The sequence below is a fragment of the Calypte anna genome, chromosome 1, assembly GCF_003957555.1.
Source record: "Calypte anna isolate BGI_N300 chromosome 1, bCalAnn1_v1.p, whole genome shotgun sequence".
NCBI lineage: Eukaryota > Metazoa > Chordata > Aves > Apodiformes > Trochilidae > Calypte > Calypte anna.
The window spans coordinates 52,672,570-52,697,397 of NC_044244.1; the positions used below are offsets into that span (position 1 = coordinate 52,672,570).

The 24,828-nt window shown below is 48.7% G+C and overlaps 2 protein-coding genes across 3 annotated transcripts; both read left to right on the plus strand.

Annotated features, from left to right (window-relative positions):
- The first annotated feature begins 5,754 nt into the window (after positions 1-5,754).
- On the plus strand, positions 5,755-15,805 carry RAC2 (Rac family small GTPase 2). 2 transcript variants are annotated; one of them, XM_008495866.2, is made up of 7 exons: positions 5,755-5,893; positions 8,994-9,065; positions 10,362-10,479; positions 11,871-11,933; positions 12,652-12,811; positions 14,744-14,878; positions 15,564-15,805. In XM_008495866.2, exons 1-6 carry the CDS (start codon positions 5,859-5,861, stop codon positions 14,872-14,874), a joined length of 579 nt encoding a protein of 192 aa, XP_008494088.1. In that variant the 5' UTR covers positions 5,755-5,858; the 3' UTR covers positions 14,875-14,878; positions 15,564-15,805. The 2 variants fall into 2 exon arrangements, with proteins under 2 accessions (XP_008494088.1, XP_030302679.1); XM_030446819.1 differs by lacking the exon at positions 8,994-9,065.
- A 3,985-nt stretch (positions 15,806-19,790) lies between these two features.
- On the plus strand, positions 19,791-24,190 carry SSTR3 (somatostatin receptor 3). Its single transcript, XM_008495856.1, has 2 exons — positions 19,791-19,842; positions 22,932-24,190. The coding sequence occupies exon 2, from the start codon at positions 22,985-22,987 to the stop codon at positions 24,188-24,190; it is 1,206 nt and encodes a 401-aa protein (XP_008494078.1). The 5' UTR covers positions 19,791-19,842; positions 22,932-22,984.
- Positions 24,191-24,828: the final 638 nt, after the last annotated feature.

Below are 24,828 nucleotides of genomic sequence, written 5' to 3' on the forward strand. Positions count from 1 at the left end.
AAGAGATGTCTCTGTGTGTAATGGTGGCATCCAGGTTGGACCAGCAGTCTTCATCTCATCAGGCACAGGCCAGCTGCTGAAAGTCAGTACTGCAAGATGCACCCCTTGTCTCCTGTGCCATGGACCCTTTTTCCTCTGAGGATGTTCCCTGACTGAATACAGAGACTTTAACTGGAGCTGGAAATATGGGTTGTTCTAGTGGTCACAAAGGGGAATATAAAACTGACAGGGTGGATGTACTTTTCTACTACTTGATTTAGCTTAAAATAATGGTGTAAGTATAAAGGAAATATAGATAATAAAGGAAATATAGATATTTTGTACTGTTTTCAAGGGGATAAAGAGATCAGCAAAGCCAATGTCAAATATTTCTCTGTGCTGAACTGTCAACTGTATTCCCACAACTATCCACAAAGTACAGGTCTGCACAAATTCAGTGCCACTTCAGGGGGTGTCAGCTGCTCTTCAGGTTGGTCTTAGGGACTGCAGTATGTCAGGAGAGAGTGTAACACTTCTTACGTGCTATTTTAGGGATTATGAGCTGCACTGGCAGCATTTTCACACAAGGTAAAACAGCGTTAGAGCAAAGACAATGACAGGATTTTTCGTATCAAAACTGGAATAAAATAATCCTTGTCCAGTGTGAGGAGCAACAGAGACTGTGACAGCCAAATCAGTAGCTCAGGATGCAAGTGTGCAGGCAGTTAGTGAAGCTTCTAGAACAGAGTTCCTGGAACAGCCACTTCTCAGCAGCATTTACTAATTCAAGGAATTGGAGTCTATTTTAGAGGCAGAAAGATGGTGATCATAAAAGGCCACAGGAAAAAAAGAAAAACAACAAACGCCATCTTCTAAAGATTACAGAAGCATCACCCAGAGTCTGATAAACTTGAATGAAGAACTGGGTTGGTTTTTTTTGTTGGACTCAGAAGTGCAGCAAGGTAGAAAATTTATACCTTTGAACAAAAAATATGGTAGAAGTCAAGAAAACTATGTTACTGTGGTAGTACTAGTCTTGTAAAACATAGAATCTATAGATTTCCTTAGTGCTCTAAAAAGCTCTTCTCTCTTCTCTGATACGGCCTTCCTAGAAGATACCACAGCTTACCAGTAAAGACATGTGTTAAGTCAGATTTTACAAAACACAGTATATCTAACATCTGATAACATATGAAGAGTTCTAGCAGGCAGAGGAGTTAAGTCAAGGACTTGACACTCAGGTTGGAATTTACATATGTCAGCTCTAGTCCCTGATACCTTCCCTCTACAACAGGCAGGTAAAAAATGTTGAACCATCTGTGCACCTCATGGGATAGTATCCACAGTCAGATATTTATCTGTATTCATCACCCTTAAGCAAAAGAGTCAGTATCAGCAAGATGGAGGTTGTCGCTGGCTGAAAGTAAACTGTCTGTAAGAATGAAAACCCATATCAGAGTCATCGGGGACTTGCATAAGTACAGAGATCCAGATAAGGCCAAGCCATTAAAAAAAAAAAAAAAAAAAAAAAAAAAAAGCCAACCCCCCCCCCCAAAAAAAAAACCAAAACCAAAACCAAAAAACAAACCCAGCATGATTTGGAATCTGCAAACAACTTCTCAGATGAGGGAAATGTAAGTATGAATCATCCATCACAAAGAACTTGATACCCAAAGGTCTGTGCCATGGTCTTCTGCGTACCCAGGTTCGTAGTAGAGAAGTGGTGGAGGAGGTGGATCTCTTTCAGCACTCCAGACAGGAGGGTGACCTGCTGTCTCTCCAAAACCAGAAAAGGCTGAGAGCAGTCACAGTCTGAAGATAAAGGAGCCTCCAAGACACAGAGTCTAAGGAATTTACAGCCTGCCCCTGATTTCAATAGGGCTCCAGAAAAACCCATGAGTAAGACGGGTCTGAAACTCAGTAAACACCATTTACAAGTGGTGTTGCTTACGAGTTACTTAGTAAACATGGGTAGTTCAGTGAGGCTGCCTTGAAAACCTCATCATTTTCCTCAGCTTTTGCTTGAGAGGGTATATTGCATCTTCAGAAGCCTTTGCTATGACCATGGTAGAAAACAGACCCTATGTGAAGCAGCTCCACAACCTTTCTAAGAGGGACTGCAGAATACCGTGGCCTGGAGTGCTTCAGCTCTGATCTGAGCTCTGAATTCAGGGCAGGATTCCCAGGAGAGCCCGGCAGCCACTGAGGGGCCGTGGCAGTGGGGGCAGTGTGGGGCAGCCACAGCCAGGGGGGGAGTTTTGGAGAAGAGAAGCAGCAAAGCAAGAACTAAAAGCAGGAGGCAATTGGTAGGAAGCTGCGTGGAATGGGGAAGTGGGAAGGTGCAAAAGGGGAATGTAGCAAGCCAGGACAGTTTGCAGCCCAGCCAGGATGGAGCAAATTGCTCTCCTCCCTGGTGGAGGCTCAGCACACATAGAAAAGGTCTCATGGCCACTCAGGGTTGCCTGAGCAATAGCTCACCTAAAATAAATCCTCTCTGGGCCCAGGGTAATGGGATTACCTGCTGTGACCATGCTCAGTGTGTGAAACGACCCTCACATTCCCCCTAGGAAAAGGTAGGGCCTGCTACTTTGTCTGTGCTAATGACAAGGACAAGCTGCCTGCTCAGCTTCTGCCCTCCTGTGCTGGGATGTGAAGTGCAAACATTACCTTCTGAAAGAGCCCCCTCACCATTTTCCCATCCTCCCTGAGGCAGCAGAACCCCACAGAAAGCAGGGGAGAGATGGAGTCACCCAAATTCCTTGCTGCTTTGGGTCCTTATGGGGGGAAAAAATGGTATCACTCATTTCCTCCCTTGCCTTCTGTCCCACATGGGTGCCATGCAAACCCAGCAGAGATGGGTCACTTGCAGGTGACCCAGCCCAGGACCCTGGAAGTTTCTCAGAGCAAAACCATCTCATTTAGCAATTCTTTCCCATTATCATCTTCCTCAAACCCAGCAAAGGGAACAAGACAGCCCAGATGTGTGCCTGACTTCCCTCAGCCCCACTGCACATGCAGAGGGAAACTCATGTAAAGAGCACCTCTTGGTGGTGTGAGAGGACAGCAAAGCAGCAGCAGATCTCTATGTGCTCAGTTAGGGGCTATGTTCCCTACAGTTCCCTTCCATTTCTACAATATGTACAACTGAAAGGTTTTAATGTATCAGGTGCTAGCTGTTCTCAGAGTGAATGTGTCATTTGAATGTAATATCCTTTTTTAAATAATTTAAATGTGTTGGAAAGAAACCCCCCTAAGAGCCTTTTTATAGATCCCAATTGTCCCTCTACAGAGGCACCAGTGGAGAGTGATGTTTATAGATTCACAGCACAGACTTTTGACTTGGACCAGAACTGGCCATTTGTAGCAGTAACTGGTGATTATCTTCCAAAAATAATTTGCCCAGAAGGACGATGTCCTTCTTACCAGGACATCTACAGCTCATTGTTGGCCATACAGAACTATGTTGTCTTTGACTTGGGGCTCATGTGGGCATGGGGTCTTAACAACAGTCTCTCCCTCCTGACCCTTTTTAACATGACTTCTTTGTCCTCACTCCTTTCCTCACTGCCAGCCCCATGGGCTAACATGCTGGACTACAAGGATGAAAGCACTCACTGGCAGTCATAAGGGCAATGGTCCTTGTTCAGGTCCTACTGCGCCATGGGCCACTTTTCTCTTCTTAATTCCATAGTTTGAATCTCATCCCTTCCTCCAGTGTCCTCACATGTTATTCTGACCCAGACAAGACTCAAGGTATTCTCCAGCTCTCTGCAGCTCTTTTCTCCTCAGTACTAACCCTCCTCAGTCTAGAGATGCCTGAACAACCAAAGGTTTGTGCTGTGGTCTTCTGCAAGCACTCCACCTGCAGATCCCTGGGCCCTTAATTGTTACCCAGATGTCTCCCATAGAGAGCTCTCAATGTGCCCAACTCTTCAAGGAGCCAATCTCCATTGCAGATGTCCCAAAATTTTCCAGCTGAGATTTGAGCTCTCCAAACCTTTTTGGCAAAGGGACTGGTTCAAAGCTCCGATTTTGTTGTGGATGACTGTGCCCCTTGTGCTAACAAACTGCCCATGGCTTGTGCTTTTTTGCTGTCTTGCTGTAGTTTTCTTTCTGTGGCCTGAAGACACATCTTGACACTTGCTGGGCTAGGATAAGGGGCTAGAATATGGCACAGAATGCATCATCTGAGGATTCCTGGCCTGATCCTAACTGTAGGCATTTTTTTTTCTATCCACCAGTGGCATTCTTTACAACCAGATACCCCTGCCTTCTCCTCTGACTGAGTCCCCATCCCCTGACCCACTGTATTTCTACACCTGCCTCCCCTGTCCATCTCCCGCTCTCTCTCTCACAGCCTGTGCCACTCTCCCTCCTGCCCTTCTCTGACCTGTATTTCTATGGCCTGTTCCTGCTCTTGCTTGCAGAGGAATCAGTGGGTTTTCTTTTTCCCCCTTCCCTGCCACCCACAGAGGGAACACCTAGTACAGCTGCTTGCTTTTTGCTTCTGAAATAGCCGCAAGACTTGGCAACATTCCACAGCTGAAGGTTTCTGGGTTGCTGCCAGCACTGAGGGATGGATGGGAGAGCCCTCCTCCTGAGCAGGTCAGGCACAACAGCCTCCTGTGGCTGCAGCCATGCAAAGGTCACCAACCTTTGGTGAAAACACTTTTCCTCAGAGTTCCTTCCTTCAGGAGCATCCCAGCTTAAACCCACCCTTCTTGACCTAACTGCCCTTCTGACACAGCCTGGAAAGTCTAATTGATTTTGTCTCACAACATGACTTCTGCTATAAGATGCATCTCCAGCCCATCCACCTACCAGTTCAGGCTGGAGCCATGCACATATATGCACTTTTCCAGGCTTAGCATTGCATGGGAGGAGAGAGAAGGCATATCCTTATTTTTAGAAGAGAACAGAAGGAGTAGAACCTCCTGGAATCTTTCTGTGTTTTCTCTCTTAGGGTGACTGCTTCCTTCTTCTTCTTGCCGCTTAGGTGTAAAACTCCTTTAACTTTTGAAGACAGGATGGAAGAGGTCTGTTAGCTGCTTCACTGGCTGCTTTTGCATGGACATAGGGGAAAGTGAACAGGGAGAATCTGGATTGCAGGGGCTCCTTGTCCATCACAGTAAAGGCAGGAGAGAGAAAACTGTTCATTGCTTTCCTTGATATATTGGCTCCACTTTATGGTCAACACACACATTCTCACAAAGCTTCTTCATACTAGTAACCCGAGCAAGTGGGGAACAGCAGTGGGACTTTATCACCAGACAAGAGGAGGGACGGAGCAGACATGGGGTGGTTGCTGCTTCCTAGAGGCTGCTTAACTTCTCTATTCAACCTTCAAAATTTTTCCTTCTGATATTTTGACATTGATGCTCAGGGACACTGAGAAGACCTGAAAAATCTTCATTGCCCTTTATCACCCCCCCAGTCTCACTTCAGATACCCTTGCCTGTTTACACGTCCTACAAAGTTTGGGAGATAAAGAAGGGAGGGGTAAATCCACCCCTTCACTTCCTCACCCCCTCTTCTAAACCACTCCCTCTAAAAGCAGTTAGGTGCCCCCACACATCCACTGGGATAGGGTGGAAGAGGAGAGGGTGAGATACCCAGAGGAAGACCAAAAAAAAAAAAAAATTACAGCAATCATCATCCCAACCATAAAGTCACACACGCCCCGCCTTCAGCTAACGGCCTTGGCCACAGAGCTGCTGCTGTGGTGAGGAGGAGGAGGAGGGACCAGAGGGTGATCTGTCAAGTAAAGTTCCCTCTTCCACTTCCCCCCTCCCTGCAACCTGCTGCTCACTGCAGTGTAAGGGCCAATACCCAAATCTGCCCCTCTCCTCTGCTTGGTCCTCCGCCACGGGTCCAGAGACATGCAAGCCATCAAGTGTGTCGTGGTGGGAGATGGGTAGGTACCCCGCTGGTTTGCTGGGGATGAGGGGTGGGAGGTGTGGTTGCAAGGGGAAGAAGACAAGGTGGCTGCTTGGTGAAACTTCCACAGCTTTGCTTTTGACCTTGGTCGCTCTCCCCAAGGGCAAGGGACTTTCCTCTGGATAGGGTGTGGAAGAGGGCTTTTTGAAGGGCACCTGTAAAAGGGGAATAGAAGGTGGAGCAGGTCTGTCCCCCACACAGGAGAGGATGGTGTTGCTGCCAGATTCAACCTATAGAGAAGAGTCAGATTTAAATCCAAGAGGTGCAAGACCCTCCTGCAGGGAAATGGCTCCTCGAAAGCTATCTGGGGCTGACAGAGAGGGCATGGCGCTGAGATGTCCCCTGATATCTCTGAGTTCAGCTTCTCTCAGTACATTATCTCTGTATCAGGGTGTGGGGAAGACTGACAAGGGGGTTCTGTGGGCACAAGGAGGAGATCTTTCCACTGAGATAGGCACGAGTATGCACTTCTTTGGGAGTGGGAGGTAACACAACCTTGCCTTCACAGCATGATGGTGCCAGTGCCTATGTCCTGTGATCCCTGGAAATGTCCCTATCTCAGCTGTCAATAAGTGAAGCAGTCAGTACTGCTGTGGGTGGGAGGGATGGGGTGGACGTGGCCTCTTCTTCCCCCTGGGTTGAGTAGGTGTAGGGAAGGGAGGGGAGGAGAGTCCACATTCAGCAGAGAGTAGGTTAATTTCTTTGCCAGCTAGAAGCTGGCCAGACTGTAATCTGGGGCAGCTATCAGGTAGCAGATGAAGAGACATTTGTAGCAGCCCTTCTCCCCACAGTCACTTCCTCATCCAAAACTCACCCAGGGAAGAAGATGGCTGCAAACATAACAATACATGTCAGACATATTTACCGGGGTAAGGGGATGGGGAGAGGGGATGAGGAAGGACAGAGCCTGAAAAAGAAACCATTACATTAGAGAAAAGTTCCCTGAAGGCTGCAAGCTAGAGCCACTAAGCATTTTTCTATTGCCGTGTTAACCCTTCAGTTTCCTCATCACACATTGCACCAACTCTGTAATCGTCCCTCAAGGCAGCATTCCCCTCATATCAGGACTAATCCCAAAACTTGTCCTGCTCTCAACTGCTCTGACAGCAATTCCTCTTAAATGTCTTCTGTCCTGCCATTCTGCTTCTCTGTGCACTGCACCCCCCCTCACTATCTTGCAACACATCATCAGCCCTGTCATCAACATCCATGGCACTGAGCTCTTGGTTCACCCCCTTTCATGTCCCTCTTGGCAGTATCAGCCATGTCACCCTGTGTCTACTGAGGCTTACAGACCACAGGAACTCCTGCTGTTGCTCCTCTAAGCCCGCCACATCCCCTCATAGCTGTTCTGACCCCATAGCCTCCTCCCTCATGCAGCACTGACCTCTTCAGTCCCAGGAACCTCCAGCTGTCACTATCTTCACCCCATTTCTCAATAGCTTTGTTGTAACCTTTACTCCTTCTCTGACCCTTTGTGCATCTTCCTGTTTAACCACACCAGTTCAGAACTATCCCTCCTTCCATGACTTGACCCCTCCTCAGCCCCATAGTTATCCTGAGCTCTCCGTAGAACTTCAGGAAGCTTCCATGGCCCTCCTGCAATGCCTCCATGATAAGAGGGAAGCAAGTGAGCTGGGCAAAGAGAAGGGTCTCAGATAGGAGGATCTAGGAAAGGGAGGTGGTAGAAGGAAGAAACAAGTGTCAAACCACACTAAAGTGCTCAGTTTCCTCCTCAACTTCCCCACAGTGCAGATACTGAGGCAGGTGCCTCATGACCCGTGCAAAGATGCCAGCTGTGCCTGTCAAGGGCACACAAAAAGGCAGGGCTGCAGCTCTGCACCAGGGGACTTTGCAGATACAGCTGAGATGTTCAGAACATCCCCAGCAGCAGGACTCCAGCCTTCCCCCCAGGAAAGGCATCTCCCTCATCTTGCTGCTGTGTTCACAGGCTGAGCAGGCAGGCTGCTCTCATCACCTCCATCTCACACATGCTGTGCCTGAAGCAGGGCTAGACTTTCCCAGGCCATACAGATCTAAGAAACAGCAGTCCAGCAGGAGGATTCTCCTTTTCACACCTGTCCTGGCTGTTTTTTCTTCTCCCATCTTCTTTTCCTCATCCCAGCCTTCACCTTGCCCATGACATCTTCTCCTCCTTTCAACAGCCTTACTCGACAGCCTTTCCCTCCTTCCTCACACCAATGCTCTCACCCAGTCTGGGCTCTGCTGCTAGCTTGGCTTACTTGTGCTCCACCCTGCAGCAGCGTGGCTGTGGGGGAGGCTGAAGGAGAGAGGAAGCACCAGCATTTAGCTCAGAAACACCCCCAGCAGCCTCTGTCAACCACAGGGAGAGGTACCTGGCTGACTGTTTACATACAGCTCTCTGCAGGTGATGCTGCAGCATATTTATCACAGACAGGCATGAGACGATGCACTTCCTGGAGAAGGCTCCAGAGAGACCTTGTAGCAGCCTTCCATTACCTGAAGGGGCTACAGGAGAGCTGGGAAAAGACTTTTTACAAGGGCGTGTAGTGATAGGGGGGATGATTTCCAGATGGAAGAGGTTAGATTGTGTTAGATGTTAGGAAAAAAATCTTCATGATGAGTGTGGTGAGACCCTGGAAGAGGCTGGCCAGGAAAGCTGTGGCTGCCCCATCTCTGGAAGTGTTCAAGGCCAGGTTGGATGGGGCTTGGAGCAACCTGGTGTTGTGCAAGGTTTCCCTGCCCATGGCAGGGGGTTTAGAACTGTTTGACCTTTAATTTTATTTCCACCCCAAGCCATTCTATGATTCTATGATCTGGGAGTGGATGCATTTTTGGTGAGTAATCTCTGTAACAGATCATAAAACCAAGTTTTCTTGCTCAAAGAAGACAAATATTTATGGGTGACATCCTGTCTTCCTTCCTGGTTGTTTTCTAACCTATGGTTACATGCTCTCTGGTCCTGCAAATGGTTTTCTGCTTCCAAGGGTCTCCTGACAGGGCTGGCTTAGAAGTGTGGAAGGATTGCCTCACCCCAATCTTACTCTATCAGGATGTTCTCCACTACCATGACTTCTTTCTACTTTCTCTTCCAGAGCTGTGGGGAAAACCTGTCTCCTTATCAGCTATACTACCAATGCCTTCCCAGGAGAGTACATCCCCACTGTGTGAGTAATGCATAAACAGCTTCTGGGATGGGAGAGGGGCATGGAGATCAGGATGCACAAGGGTGCAGAACCCCACAGTTCTGCAGACGTGCAGACTGTTGGAATAAGGAGCAAGCTTAGGGTTGCTCTAGTTTGAGTGCTCAGATGCATGTGACTCCCCAGAATGCATGGGGAGATATGTTTGGGGATGCACACCACATGTGCTTGTACAACATCACTGGAGTGTGGAGTATGGCTACATGCTCCCAGAAGTGGGAAAAGGAGCTGGGCACAATGTGTCAGACTGCCAGCTCATGTCCAGGTTTATTGGGAAGGACAGGTGCAGGAAAACCTTAGAGCCTCACTTTTTTCCCCATTTCAGTCTGCAACGTTTGGTGCAAAAAAATGGTTGTGTCAACAGGAACCCATCTCTTCTCAAAAGCTAGAGTGTTGCCCATGTCAGGGAGGGTGGAGCTAGATGATCTTTAAGGTCCTTTCCAACTCTAGCTATTCTATGATTCCATGATTCCATGATTCCTTCCTAGCACATAGCCATGAAATGGCCATTTCTCCTCCAATATGAAGTTTGTGTCAGAGAGGCCATTTTGTGCTCAGCAGCATGTGCTGAGATCACATTCGTAAGATCTTTGTGTTCCTTCCTTCCTACCACTGGTTTTCCTCACCCAAGCCTGAAAAACAAAGTACAGCAAAAGGGACAGGAAATAAAGTTTTCTAGGATGAATGGAGGAACACTTCTAGTGACTTAATAGTATTTTTTCCAACAAGTCTCTGCTTCCAAGCATACAATGCTGATAGGTGTTCTAAAAAAATTTCAAAGGTTTTCACAGAGTAAAAGGACACACTTTGGCATATTGGTCTCAGTGGAGAGGTATTGAGTGGAAGTATTGAGAAGTGCAGGGCTTTGGGGGAGCTGCAGACACATGGGTTCTCAACTTTGAAGAGAAAGCTGGGGTTTAGAGTGCTAAAGATGGGGCTTGGCTAGAGCAGACACAGTTCTGGAAAGGATACTAAGAGTGGAAGGGGGAAACTGAAGGATTTATGGATCTACATGCAAGGTGTCAAAGGTGGAGCTGCAGCCAGACACCTGCCCAGGATAGCTGGGTGATGGGTAGGAGGTTAATACTGAGCTGGCAGTCTGTGTGACAGAGGTTCAAAGAAAAACAGCATCACCCAGCTCAGCTGAGAGGACGTATTCCTACCCTTTGCTTTGGGATGCACCCAGTGAAATCCACCTACAATGCTGGAAGAGTTCACTCCTCTCCTGTTTGAGCCACAGCCTGTGTCTCTGTGTTTCAGATTTGATAACTATTCTGCCAATGTGATGGTTGACAGCAAGCCTGTAAACCTGGGGCTATGGGATACTGCTGGACAAGAGGACTATGACAGGCTGAGGCCCCTCTCTTACCCACAGACGGTGGGTGGCTGCTTCTTCCTCCTCCTTCCCCTGCTACAAAATCAACATTTGCCATAAGGCAGTGACAGGACAGTTCCCATCTCTGATTTTACTTTTCTGGGAATAACTCTGTTGATACACAAGTGCTTTGAAACCCTAAAGATAAAAGATATCTCAGGGTATTTTTGACCTTTTTCTGAACTTAGTTACTGGTATAATAATATACATATATATTTCAGTGTGGAACAGATGCCTTACACACTCCTGCTACTAAAACCCAAACTCTTGTGAAGATGGAGTGGCTAAGGGAATTTAGAAACTGAGGCAGGAGCTATTCTGGCTTCTGCCTTTAAAAGAAATATGATGTGTGGACACATGTATTTGATGCCTCAACTAAGCCCAAGCCTCTAATGGAACAAATGGATGCCTCTCTGCAGATAGTGTATTTACCAGTTTTTCACCACCCTGACAATGCGATTTCAGGGTTTCAGGATCACCTTTCCTGGAGGACAGCTGTTCCAAGCAGCCTCTTGGCAAGCTCTGAAAGACCCTGCTGTCTCTCAGCATTGGTCTGAAGTGTGCCATTGCAACCACAAGGGCTAGGAATTGAGGGCACTCCTTGTTCAGAGAGGTTCAGTCACCTAGACCTGGTGTAAGCTGGTTGCCCAGACTCCTTCCGGAGACTGTGTGAGCAAGGGTGTTTCTCAACAGCATGTTTACAGCTACTCTGGGAAACATCCCAAAGACAAAAGGGAGAACTCTTCTCCAAGGTACGCGGATGTACTCCAAAGTACTTTCCTCCAACACTTGTAGAAGTATGGCAATGGATAGGTTGGGCCTGACACCTTTCTTTTAGCTAGGCGAAGTTGCATGAAATAAATACAATCTTGAAGAGCTGTTTTGGTTTGGTTTTGTTCTGTTTTGTTTTGTTTCTGATGGAAGTCTAAAGTCCACCATGCCCAGGAGAATTGCTTATATGGATAATCTCATTTGCATCCTACGTGTGCACTTTTTTGGGCTGAGCCTAACACTTTCTCAACAGCAGACAAAATTATTCTGGCCTGAAAGCTCCCTGGTGCTCTGTAAGAAATGAGCAGGACAAGGGCAGGCCATTTCCCATGAGGATGAGTGTGCCTACCACAAAAACCCCATCCTCGTCGTTAAACATGTGGCTCTTCTGATAATGGTGGCTATGGTTACCATGAGTCAGGGCAGCAAATAGACTTCTCTCCTCTAGAGGCAATTAGCAGCAGTCAGGACTTTGTTACATTGCAAGAAACAGCTTTCCCTAGCATGACCCTCTGCTGCAGAGGGAGGATGCTGCCCACCCACCTCTTCTTTGCTCTCCTTGCCTCCCATCATGCAATCCCATGCTCTCATCCTAACTCTGCTCCATGGTTGTATGCCTACAGGATGTCTTCCTGATCTGCTTCTCTCTTGTCAGCCCAGCATCTTATGAAAACGTCCGTGCTAAGGTGAGAAAGTATCCTGGTCCATAAGGGGTTATGAAGGGGGAGATTGGTGGTGGTCTGTAGGTGGAGACTGCTAATAAGGCATCATAGAGTAACTGTGAGTTACTGCTGATAAGATGTCTGGATTCAGAGAGGTAATATCTTTTTTGTGTCAGTCAGGAGGAACTAAAATATAAGCCTCCTTCAGAAGTCTTTCTGGGTCATGTCAAAGAAAGTGGTAAACGCTGCTGAAGGACTAATATCCATCTTGCTGGGCTATTCAGCTGTGAGACAGCTGTGAGGATCATCATCTTTCAGACAAGACTGTCCCAGCACAGGCATACAGGGACAGTCCATAGGGCATGAGAAGCAGGTACCCACAGCCTTTGGATGATGTGTGAGGGAAGAAGGGAGAGATGGATGGGGAGGGAAACAATATAATATTTCCTTCCTACCACTTTCAGGTCCTCCCTGGGTTTTAGGGAGACAGGAAGGTTGAGGGGCAGTTTGTCCCTTCACTTAACAGAATTTGAGCTCTGTGACAGGGACTTGGCCTGTGGATCCAGCAACAGGGGCTTGTCTGGGCCAGGCTACAGTGCCCAACACTAGATGGAAGGGCTGTGAGGAAGGACAGGATGTTAGTTATCTTGCTGACATTTGTTCAGAGGTGCCTCTTCCGTTTTTCTTTTGCATGCCCATATGGGTGACTTTTCACATTTATGCCTTTTTGCTCCTTTGCTAGTGGTTCCCCGAGGTGCGGCACCATTGTCCTAACACACCCATCATCCTGGTGGGCACAAAGCTGGATCTTCGTGATGACAAGGATACCATCGAGAAGCTGAAGGAGAAGAAGCTATCGCCCATTACATATCCTCAGGGCCTTGCTCTGGCCAAGGAAATCGGTAGGCGCTTGCGGCAACATCTTGCACCTACTGAAAAGAGAGAGGAAGAAGATAAAGGCTTTCCCTCAACCTAATGAGTCTTCCTTAGAGGTATCTCACTGTGGTATCTCCAAGGGACACAGGGAAACACATCACGGGTCATTACAGAAGACTCAGGAAGGAGACCTGTTCCTTGAGAAATCTTCAGCCTCCTCTGTTTTCTGCGTCTCTCTGTCCACTGTCCTACACGCACACACAAATGACACATTCACACATTCCCCTCCCCTTTTACTCTGCTATTTCTATCTGGGCCAATGTTTTTCTGTGAAAAACACAGCTGCTGCGTGGGTAGAGGCCTCTCCTTCATATGCAGGAAGAGGCAACAGAGTGTTTTCTAACATCTCGCAGGAAGAGTTGCAGCTGCAGCTTCCTGCCCCTGGTTATTGCGGGGCACACACGTAACCCTCAGTGCTTGTCAGACCACACCTGGAGTATTGTGTTCAGTTTTGGTTCTCCACTCCACAAAAATCATAGAATCATACAATATGCTGAGTTGGAAGAGATCCATCTGGATCACTGAGTCCAACTCCTGTTCCAGTGTATCCATGTCTTTGTCTTGGCTCCACCTTTGAGTTGAGTTTTGAGAGCTCTCTGCTCCAGCAGCAGTCTGCATCTGCCTCCCCAGGAGATGCGAGATTTCCTTTCCTTAGGATATTTTAACCTTTTAAAAAGTTAATTCCAAATGTTCTGTTTGCATTTTTGTGTCAAGGATGCAGAGAAGGGCCACAAGGATGATCAGAGGACTGGAGCTTTGCCATATGAGGAGAAGTTGAGAAAACTGGGTCTGTTCAGCCTTGAGAAGAGAAGGTTTAGGGGACACCTTATTATGATCTTCCAGTACTTAAAGGAAGGTGGAGACTCCCTATTTACAACGAGTCACGTGGACAAGACAAGGGGCGATGGTCACACGTTGCTCCTGCAGAGGTTCTGTTTGAACACATGAGGAAAATTTTTCACTCTGAGGACAGTCAGATATTGGAGTGGTCTCCCAGGGGAAGTGATGCATTCCCCCACTTTGGAAAGTTTTAAGTTTCAGCTCAGAGGGGTGCTGAGACATAGCATATAAAACATTAATATTAGAAGGCCTGTTCCAGGTGATCCTTGAGGTCTCTTCCAACCTGACATTCTGTGATTCTATATGTGTCTCACCCCACCATTTATCTCAGGGGCATCAGTGCTCTCCTGTCTTTTGGGACAAGCACAAACTCCTGTTCCAGATAAACTCTCTTCTCAGATGAAGCACACAGGATCAGCAAAGAGGGTGCAAAAAACAGCTTTAGGGAAAAGTTTCCACCCAGGAGTTCAGAGGAGAGGGTGTCCACCCAGGATGGCACAGCCAGCCTCATGGCTTTTTTCTGCCTACAAGGGTGGAGAATAGACAAACCTTGGCAAGCTTTGCCATGAAGTCAAGGATGCCTGAATGAGTGAAGTGTGTCCTGAAAATGCTTAATCACTTTGAATACCTGAGCTGTGTTTATTCAGTTCAGGCAAAGTCCAGGTTCCTTAGACTCCAGCACAAGGTCTCTAAGAATCTGGGGATACAGACTCCCAAAAGGGAGGTGCCATGTGATTTGTGATGCCACCAGAAATGCTTGACACTTAAAACCTTGAGACAACTTGAGACCTCATCTCAAGATGACATTCAGAGTGTTTAGGTGATGGGTACATGCCTCAGGATACTGTAAAATGGGCACTGAGGGAGGAGGGTGTTGTGACTCTGAGGTGATGGGAGCCAGGAGTGTACTGGTGTTCCAGGCACATGCATCTCCTTCTGCCTGATGCAATCTGTGGTATTCCTCCCGTGTGTTTCTTTTCTGAGGACTCTTTGCAGCAGATTCCTGGGTACTCCCATTCCCTTCCTCCACATTACAGCACTTGCTTTCCTCCTGACAGACTCCGTGAAATACCTCGAATGCTCAGCTTTGACGCAGCGTGGTCTCAAGACGGTGTTTGATGAGGCCATCCGAGCAGTCCTCTGTCCACAGCCCACCAGGACAAAGAAACGAGCATGCAGCCTCCTCTAAACGAGTAAGTCTGATCCCTCAGAGTGGCACCAGTGATCCTTTCCTGCTCCTGAAAGGCTGGGGGCACGGCGTTCCTGTGTCCTGCTGTGGGATGGGTCCCCCTCAGAGAAGGAGACAGCCTGGGGAAAGGACAGGACACGGTATGACAGAGCACACAGACCCCCAAACCACTGCCCATAGGCAGGATTTCCCCCATCTCCTGGTGGATGGCAGCCCAGGATTTTTCATCTCAGTCATTACAGAGTCTTTTACCTTCTGACACAGAGGGAACTGAGTCCAGACTGCCCAGCAGATGACCTGCTGAGAGAACTGGGAAGCCACAGGAATTGCCTATAGAAAAAATACCAAAACTGTTCTGTTTTCATGGCAGTTGCCCAATGGCCTTTCCTCTTACCAGGCCCTACCCACCTCAAGCAGGGTTTTGTGTTGAAGTTCATTGGAAAGCAGCAGCTTCTCCCCCAGGGCTCCTTTACTCCTATTGTCTCCATGTCCCCCTTCAGCTCAAGGCAGGAGAGGGAGGAGAGGGGCTTCAGGATGAAAAGCAAAGCTGGCCAGAGCCTGAGGAGATAAAGAGTGAGACCTTTTTAGCTAGGATACTGCCCCTTTGTTCTCCCACCATCACCAGGGCAGAGGGAGGGAGAGGAGGAAAATGTGTGACTTCACAAAGTCTGTCATGTTTTTGGCTACAGATCCCAGCCCCTTCCTGATGCCAGGTTCTGCCCAGCACACAGGAGAGCAATGGCTCCATCATCCCAGAGTTCAGTATCTTATGGCAGTCACTGTGCTTTTTACTTCCTTTGAAAGACTGTTGTGGGTCTGTAGCACTGGTTTGTCCATTTGCACAACTTCCCCACACTCACCCCACCCCAGATGCCCCTTTCCTTCCTCACCAGCCCCCCAGGTTACAATGTAATGAGTAAGACCCAATAAACAGACTGTATATTGTTGCCATGTCTGATGTGTTGTAACTCAGGGGACACAGCCGTGAAGCAGTGAGCCATGGGATGGCTGGGCTGGAGGCACCTGCCAGCTGTGTCCCTCCTTTGGCTGTGATAATGTTGGAAACACCATGATGAGCTTTGTACTGGAGAGCCCTGGACACTATAGGATGAAGAGACAAGGCCTGATTCATGCACCAAGTTGCTACATTCCCAGCTGAGCCCTCTGCATTCATAGAATCATAGAATGGTTTGGGTTGGAAGGTCATCTGGTTCCAAACCCCATGCCATCTCCCACTAGACCAGGTTGCTCAGAGCCCCATCCAACTTGGCCTTGAACACTTCCAGGGAGGAGGCAGCCACAACTTCTCTGGCCAACTTCTTCCAGTGTCTGTCTCACTAACCTCACAGTGAAGGTTTTTTTCCTAATATCTAACCTAAATCTACCCTCTTACAGTTAGAAAATGTTCCCCCTCATCCTATTGCTATATGCCCTTGTAAAAAGTCACTCCCCACCTTTACTGTAGGTCTCATTCAGGTACTGGAAGGTTGCTGTAAGGTGTTCCCAGACCCTTCTGTTCTCCAGGCAGAACAACTCCAGCTCTCTCAGCCTGTATTCATAGGAGAGGTGCAACAACACCTCTGATCATCCTCATGGCCCTCCTCTGGACTTGCTGCAGCAGGTCCATGTCCATCTTATTTTGGGGGCATCTCTCTGTAAAGTGCAAATGTCATGTGCCAGCCAAAAGCAGCAGGGTGATCACAGCTCAGGTTTTGCCCTTCCCCTCCTCAGCCTCAGTACGTTCAAAGGAAAAAGCTGCCTCCCCTTGGAAGCATGCAGAGAATTAGCTGCAGGCTTTGGGAGAGGACCTGTGGTGGGTCCAGACTCCCTTCTATGGGTGCTGCCCCTGTGGCTTGCTGGGAGCACCCTTTCACCAAAAACATTTCTGCATTCAGGCTCCTAAGCTTGCGTCACAGGCGGCCACATCGGCATCAGCACTCACTCATGCTGCCAGGCACAGGCAAAGGAAGGGGGATGGCAGGGAAAAAAAAAAAAAGGGTGAGGAATGAGTCACCACACCAGGCCTGACAAATTGCCTCTAAGTCACTAAAATTAAGCTGTAAGAGAGTGGTCCCCGTGGTATTATGGATCTGGCAGCTGCGAGCGCCTGGCCTCCTGATGCATTGCAGGGACTTGAGAGTAAGGAGTGTTACAGGGTGGCTGCCACTGCCACTGCTCGTGGGTGGGAGGAGGGCTCAGGGTGCAATGATTGGCACTGCAAAATCCTGCAGTCCTAGGAGGGCATACAGAAACTGTGGAGTTGAGTCAGCTTACCACTCCCTGATGCAGCACTGCTTCTGAGTTTCAAACGCTGCTTCCTGCACTGAGGAAGTTGCATTGGTGGTGGCAGCAACAAGCCACCACAGTGAAGCCTGAGGTAGCCTGCTTATCAGGGCAGTTTCTGCAAATGCAGTTCATGGTTGGATCTGAGTAAGGCAGTTAATTTAGTGATGTGAAACATTATACACTGATAACGTCCAGAGCAATCCTGAAGGACATTCTGAGGCAGCAAATTCCACAAATGTCTGCACTGTACATGAGCTGACAGGTGAATGGCCCAAGCTCCATCTAAATACAATGTAAATTGTGTAAACACAAGTCTAGAGGATCAGAAATTATGCCTCTGGTGTGGACATATACTTGTGGAAGGGCAAGAGACACAAAATCTGGGACCTAGCTTTTCTTAACCATCCTAAACATTACTCAAATAAATGAGTTTCCAACAGGTTATGAGTTCCCTTCCAGTTTCCATGCCTTGACTTTTACATTCTCAGCCTGCCGTGTCCCTTATCACATACAGCAATTTAGAGAGGAGAGGCTCAGCATGTGCCTGAAACAAAATTCTGCCTTCCTGTGGAGGTGCACAGGCTGAGCTCCCCTTCTGATGCAATTCAAGCAGTTTGCACAACCCCGTTGGAGCTGAGGAAGAGGATGAGGCAGGACTCTGAGAATTGAGGAAGGAAGCTGAAGACCTGAAAGTTGTGATCCTATGACTGTGCTTATGCTATCAAGTCCTGCAAGGTGTAGCTGGCCTGGGTAAAGCTCTGCTGTTGCATGCCTTAGTTTCTTCTGAGGCACTGGTTCACGGGCTTTCTGCATGGTCCTGCAGGTATCTGCCCTGCCATGACAAACATAGCCACTGGGTGCTGCCCATGTCTTTCCTTCCCCATTGAGGCCTCATATCCCCCCTGTGTTCTCCAGCCAGCTTTCTGGCCAAGACCTACACTAAGGCATCCTCCTGACAGCTTTGTAAGCCCTGCACTGCCTTCACCTGTTTACTGTTCAGTAATACTGGCTGTGTATACAACTACTCAATCAGGTTTGGGAGGCCAGGTTTGAGACCACTCTGTGTCCTGCTCTCAGAGATATTCCCTGCTTCTCTAAAGTCTGGAATTGAGCCTAGGAGCTAAAATGCTCGTAACAGCAGTACCAAGTGTCAAGAGTTGTGTGACTGTACAGCACAAGGAGTCACTGATGTTGGCTGCAAGGCAGAGAAGGGGCGAAGATTACAGTGAAGAGCTTTGTGCAAGGAATGAGGTGAGAAAATCTTTATTTCTTTCCTGGGATAACTGATCACATGAGGTATCCCTGTCACAGTTCTTCTTGGCCCACTCCTTGCAGCAGAGATGAAATCTGGTGGGAGAGTTTGGAGCTGTTGAATTGTGAGTTTTTCCAAAGAATTCATAATTGTACAGTGAGCCAGTGGAGGAAGAGAGTTAAGAGAGACAGCCCTCTTTGTTTGGCCATCTGCCCTCGTTTCCATCCAGCTTGAGGTGCTCATAGGTTAGAGCAGAAAGGGTTTGTATGCTCAGCATAGAATCAGAGAATCTTTTAGTTGGAAAAAACCTTTAAGATTGCCAAGTCCAACTGTTAACTTAGAACTGTCAAGTCCACCACTCAGCCATGTCCCTAAGCATTCATAAATACATGGCTTTTAAATACGTCCAGGGATGGTGACTCCAGCACTCTCAGTGTCCGACAACCCTATTGGTGCAGACACTTTTCCTATTATCCAACCTAAACCTCCCCCGGCACAACTTGAAGCCATTTCCTCTTGTCCTATCACTTGTTACTTGGGAGAAGACACCAACCCCCACCTCCCCACAACCTCTCCCACCCAGGTATCTGAGCATCTTGCCAGCCAAAAGGCTTTGCCATGTCCCTGCACCTCTAGGACGCACCAATCCTGCCCACAAGATCCTCGGAACAGGGAATGCCCTCTCCAGTGTGCCCGTGGGCATTCACAGGGTGCTCTGCACTGCCTCGACTCCTCCAGCCCAGGAGACCCAAACCCTGCCGGGCTACCCCCCGACACACACACTTCAGCCTTGCTGTTCTCCACATCCCTCTCTTCTTTCTCTCCTTCTCTCCCCCACTCTTCCCATCTCTTTTTACCGCGCTCCCCATTCCTCCACTCTCCTCCGCGCTCCCCTTGCCCCTCTTCCTGCACCCCCCTTTTCATTCTCCATCCCGGCCTCTCCCCCCGCTCCTCTCCGTTCTCCTGTCTTATCGTCCATCCCTTCCTTCTCCTTCTTCTCCTGCCGGTGTTCCCGTGCTTGGCGCCCATTGGCTGCCGCCATCCGTTCCCACCACCCTCCCTCCTCCCCCGGTAGCCCCCGCTCCGCTCCTCTCCGTCCTCCCGAGCCCGGCAGACGAAGCCCCCTTCCCCTGCAGATGGCGAGGGGAACGGGGGGCAGAGAGCCGCTGGCTTGAGGGTGAGGGGCCAGGCAGCTCCGGAGGGTCGCCACCTGCGGGGCATGGGGGGTGGGTCCCTGTCCCACACCAGTCGTGGGAGGGGGCTATGGGCAGGTCCAGGAAGAAGGACTCGCGTCTCCGGTAGTTCACGGTGGGACTCGCTTCCCTCCTGGGACTGCTTTGTTCAATTGCTTTTTGAGAAAAGGGGAAGGGGAAAAAACATGACACGGATTCACCCGCTGAAGGAGAGGAAAATGTGCATCCCTACGACACGTAAGTACCAGGCGGCTCTTCCCAAATGTCTCCCGCGGGCATGAGTCCATGAAGAAGTTAAGTCTGCAGTCCCGGAGAAAGAAACCTGCTGACCCCATCCACCCTCCCACCCACACTTCCCCTTGTCTCCCCCACCCAGCTCCTGACCCCCCAGCCCAGCGTGGTCCTCCACCAAAGAGCTCAGCCCCGAGGTGAGGCAGGGAAGTCCTGAGCTGGAACAGGGACATGGGAAACAAGTTGGGCAGGAGGGGAAGGTGAGGTAGGTGAGGGCTGCAGGTTACTGGACTCTGTTGTCCCTCCCAGCTTTTATTTCTTTTTTGACATTAGGTCTAGGCTCAGCTTTTAGCATCCACCTCCTCCTCTCATTCAGTGCAGAAATATTTTCTTCTATTATTCTTTTTTTTTTTTTTCTTAAAGAATGTGATGGCATGATTTTAACATCTCTTCCTACCTCTTTGCCTTCCTTTTGATCTCCAGATGTATGGACCAGGTATATTCTGACAGCACCTGCTAGGGGACCTCAATCCTGTTGCAGCAGGGGCAGACCACATAGAATCATAGAATGGTTTGGGTTTGAAGACAGCTTAAAGTTCATCTGGTTCCAATGCCCCTGCATGGGCAGGAACACCTCTCACTAGACCAGGTTGCTTAAAATCACTAGAGATAGACCCCAAGCAGATGCCAACACACTTACCAGTCCGAGGCCAAGGTTCATCACCAATTTTTACTTATGGGTGTGCCACCAAAGCATCCAGCAGACTGAATCCAATCCAGATCAGGCAATGATGTCCAGTGTTTTCAATGCCAAACTGGCAAGATACCACATTTGAGCTGGTAGATGGTACTTGACATAGTTAGAATGACACAGACAGACCATGCCTGTTGAAAGACAAAGTTTCTTCACTGCAGCTGCCTCAGCAGGAGAATGAATTTACCATGAATAAGGGCTTTGTGTTGTATGCCATTTTTGATAGGGCTTTTGGATCCCTGAAGCTGTGTTCACTGGATTGCCAAATCACAGCCTGAGCAAGCAGCTTTGAGGTCTGGACCTTAGACACATATGGGTGTCCTAATATGAGTGTCCCAATCCATAATTGATATTTGTAAGGCTCTGTTTCCAAATGCTTATTTTGGAAATTCCTGTGCATTCAGGAGTAATATCCAAAGGAATTACTAACTGTGACCCCACTTTTTAGAGGATTATCTCTTTGTGAACCTCATATTTTGGTCTCTGCCATCCTTTGCAAGGACTTTTGTCCCCAGAAGAGCCTCTGACCTCCCCTTTCCTCCAAGAAGTCATTTGTGCCACTGGAACAGCACTGGAAAAAAAGTACTAGAGGAAAGATCTTTGCTCTGCCCATCCATTGCACCCACTCGTGACATGTGGGACAATCTAGTACTGCAGGACCCCAAGAAAGGGGCTTCTGCCAGTGTGTCAGCCCAAGGCACCTGCAAATAAAAAATGTCTAAACAAATTCTGTCCTTCAAAGCTCATTTAAGTATAGCAGCAAAAAATTTATGCAGTAGGCTGTAGAAATGACCTTAAGAAATATTTGCCCAACTGTGGTTGTGTGGGATGTATCAGGTGAGGTTCTCTCAGCGTAACATTTGATACATCTGTGGAGTCTGTTGGATTTGCCTATCTGCTATCCACAGAACCGTACCCCCACCCCCTCCCAAAAACTCAGATATCCCCTAAGGTTTCCAAAAGTTGGAATGACATCTACAAAAAAAAAAAGAATAAAAGCTGTAATATCAAGACCTGTGAACAAAGCTGTGATGCTACAGGGAATCACGTCTGGGAGAAGTCTCTGGAGTGTTTTTGAAAGTAGTTAAATTGGGAGTGCTTTCCTTTGAGGTCCTCAGGTTTTACTTCAGTAACTAAGAAGCTTCCAAGCTCTAAGAGCTTTGTTGGGATAGGCAAAGGTGAGCCTCAGGGTCCCTGTTCTCTTCCACCAAGTCATCCTCACTCCCAAGGAGCTTGTTCATCAAGAGAGTGACCCTGCTAGTCCAGACTTTTAGAAAATTTGGCCAAAGCCCGGGTGATCCTGAAGGCATCATGATTCTCTTCTGCATGAGGTTTGCCAGGGCATCTGTGGTCTGGGGTGTACGCTGGTATCTGCCACTCATATATTCTGGAGCCCTGACAGAAGACAAAAGGCACATATTCTTCCCTCTCCTCTCCCTGCGGCTTCTCACCCAGTGTCAGCACGGAGCTGGTGGAGAGTGGGGAGCTTGTTTGTTCAATACCATCTCTGAATAAGCTGAGTGCTGTTTCCATGCCAAACATTGACGTGATGGGCAATTGGGCACCTCAGATTAGAAGGGCTGGGACACTGCTTTGGTGTTCCAAACAGCTGGGGCAGGCAGAGGTTCCTGTATTAGCAGTGTGTTGCAGAGTACAGAAGGAGAGAGAGAAAAAAAAGAAGAGGAAGAGAACAGAGGTCTGGACTGAGCCTTCTTGGTGTCCCAAAACTAATCTGGCTCTCTTTACTCTCAGAATGCTGTAACAAAACAAGCTCCAGCTGAGGTGCTGAGTTCAGCCTCTCGGCTTGGACTGAGAGTGGAGCTGCTTTTATTTCTGCTGGTGGAACTAACAACCCCACAGTAAACTGGCCAGTCCAGAAAGAGCTTCAGCAAGCAAGAGGATACTCAGTGAATGAGAGAGCTAGAGTTGGAACTGCACTTGGTTACTGGGCACTCCTCCCTCTTTTTTAATAAGGCACCCACCTCTCATGAATGAGAATCAGGCACAGGTGACTGTCCCCAGTGTTGGAACCATTAGCAGAAAAGGAGAAAATTCACTGTCCTTGATGTGAGGATTTTTCCCTAGGGGAGAGGATCCATTTGCCATACATTGAGCCATGTCCCTGTTGATCCCTCCATGACCACTGTGCCTCCCAGGACTAGATGGGGTCAGAGTTGTCCCACATCTTCCAGTGGCTGTCAGCATCCACTAACCTGCCTCAATGTCCCATACGGTGTGTAGGTCTGCACCTGCACACCAATAATGTGGTGGTTTTATCTGTAGCTTTTTTGGCTGTGATGTCCACAGTATCAATGGATTTTTCTCCTCCTCTCACCTCCAGATTGCTAACTGATCCTGCAAGGACACTCCCCTGCCTTCTTCCCTGCCTCTGCTATGGACACTTCTGCTTTCAGCCTCCCCACGCCGGCAGTGTTAGAGGAGGGGAATGCCTCAAGCAGCTGGGCAGGCTTCATCACCCCCAACAGCTCCACCACCACCAGCCCTGGTGTTGTTGTCAGCGGTGTCCTCATCCCCTTGGTCTACGTCATTGTCTGCGTGGTGGGGCTGGTTGGGAATTCTCTGGTCATTTATGTGGTCCTGAGGCACTCTGTGAGCGAGTCGGTGACCAATGTCTACATCTTGAACCTGGCTCTAGCTGATGAGCTCTTCATGCTGGGCCTGCCCTTCCTGGCTGCACAAAATGCCCTGTCCTACTGGCCATTTGGATCTTTCATGTGCCGCCTGGTGATGGCTGTGGATGCCATTAACCAGTTCACCAGCATTTTCTGCCTGACAGTGATGAGTGTTGATCGTTACCTGGCAGTGGTCCACCCAGGGAAGTCCTCCAAGTGGAGGACAGCAAGAGTGGCCAAGGCTGTGAGTGCAACTGTGTGGGTGCTGTCTTCCGTGGTGGTGCTGCCCGTGGTGGTCTTCTCAGATGTCCCCTTAGGGATGAGCACATGCCACATTCAGTGGCCAGAGCCTGCCTCAGTGTGGAGAGCTGGCTTCATTGTCTACACTGCCACCTTGGGCTTCTTTGGGCCACTGCTGGTCATTTGCCTCTGCTATCTTCTTATAGTTGTCAAGGTTCGTTCCTCCGGAAGACGGGTGAGGGCTCTGTCCTCCAACCATAAGCTGTCAGAGCGCAGGGTGACCCGCATGGTGGTGACTGTTGTGGCTGTCTTTGTCCTTTGCTGGCTTCCTTTCTATGTCCTCAACATAATCAATGTCGTCTGCCCACTGCCAGAGGAGCCATCCCTCTTTGGTGTCTACTTCCTCGTGGTGGTGCTGCCCTATGCCAACAGCTGTGCCAACCCTATCATCTATGGCTTCCTCTCCTACCGCTTCAAGCAGGGCTTCCGAAGGGCCATCTTCAGGCCATCCCGACGAGTCCAGAGCCAGGAGGTGCCAGCAGGTCCCCCAGAGAAGGCTGATGATGAAGGGGAAGATGGTGAGATCAGCAAGATCACCCAGAATGGTAATGAGAGGCAGGAACACCCTCTAAGCAGTGGGGAAGGAGAAAGCAATGAGCAAAAAACACTCCCTGAGGAGCCTGTGGGATGTGATAAGAGCAACAAGTTGCATGTCAGTTATTTATGATGAAAGGGATAGTGCAGCCAAAAGAAACACTTGGACATGGGATCCCCTTCACCTTCTGTGCTTTTCCACCTCAAAGGTAATGGGAGACATTGATATAAGGGGATATTGAAGGCCAAGACTATGCTTGAAGATGAAAAGGGCTCCATGAACTTGTGGAAAAAGCAAAACATTGCTCTTGGCTTTGGAAGGGACACCTGAGGTTTGTGTGATACCAGATAAAGAAAGGACTACATCCAGGGAGACCGGAAGAGGTGATGGGCACTGGCAGTGTGGAAAGAGCAAAGTCAGCTCTAGGTTTCATGATCTGTCTTTAGATCATCCATCTATAAAGTACACCACCTGCCATCTGGCTGTGGCACATCAAGGAAGTCCTCAAATGGCATATACAACAAATAGGCATCCCAGTGCCTTGATTATCTTCCCTATCTACATATGAAGGAGTTTACCCTAGAAGAAAAACCCGAAAAGAAAAACAGGAAGGAAAAAGGTCTGCAGCAAAGACATACCAGCCAGTTGCATGAATGGCTGACCCTTCTCTAGCTCTCCAATAAGCTTTGGGGACAACTTTCCTACTCATTCTGGTTGTGGCTGGGGACCATTCTGACTGCTCAAGGCTTCCTCTTTCTCTCCAGGGCTCT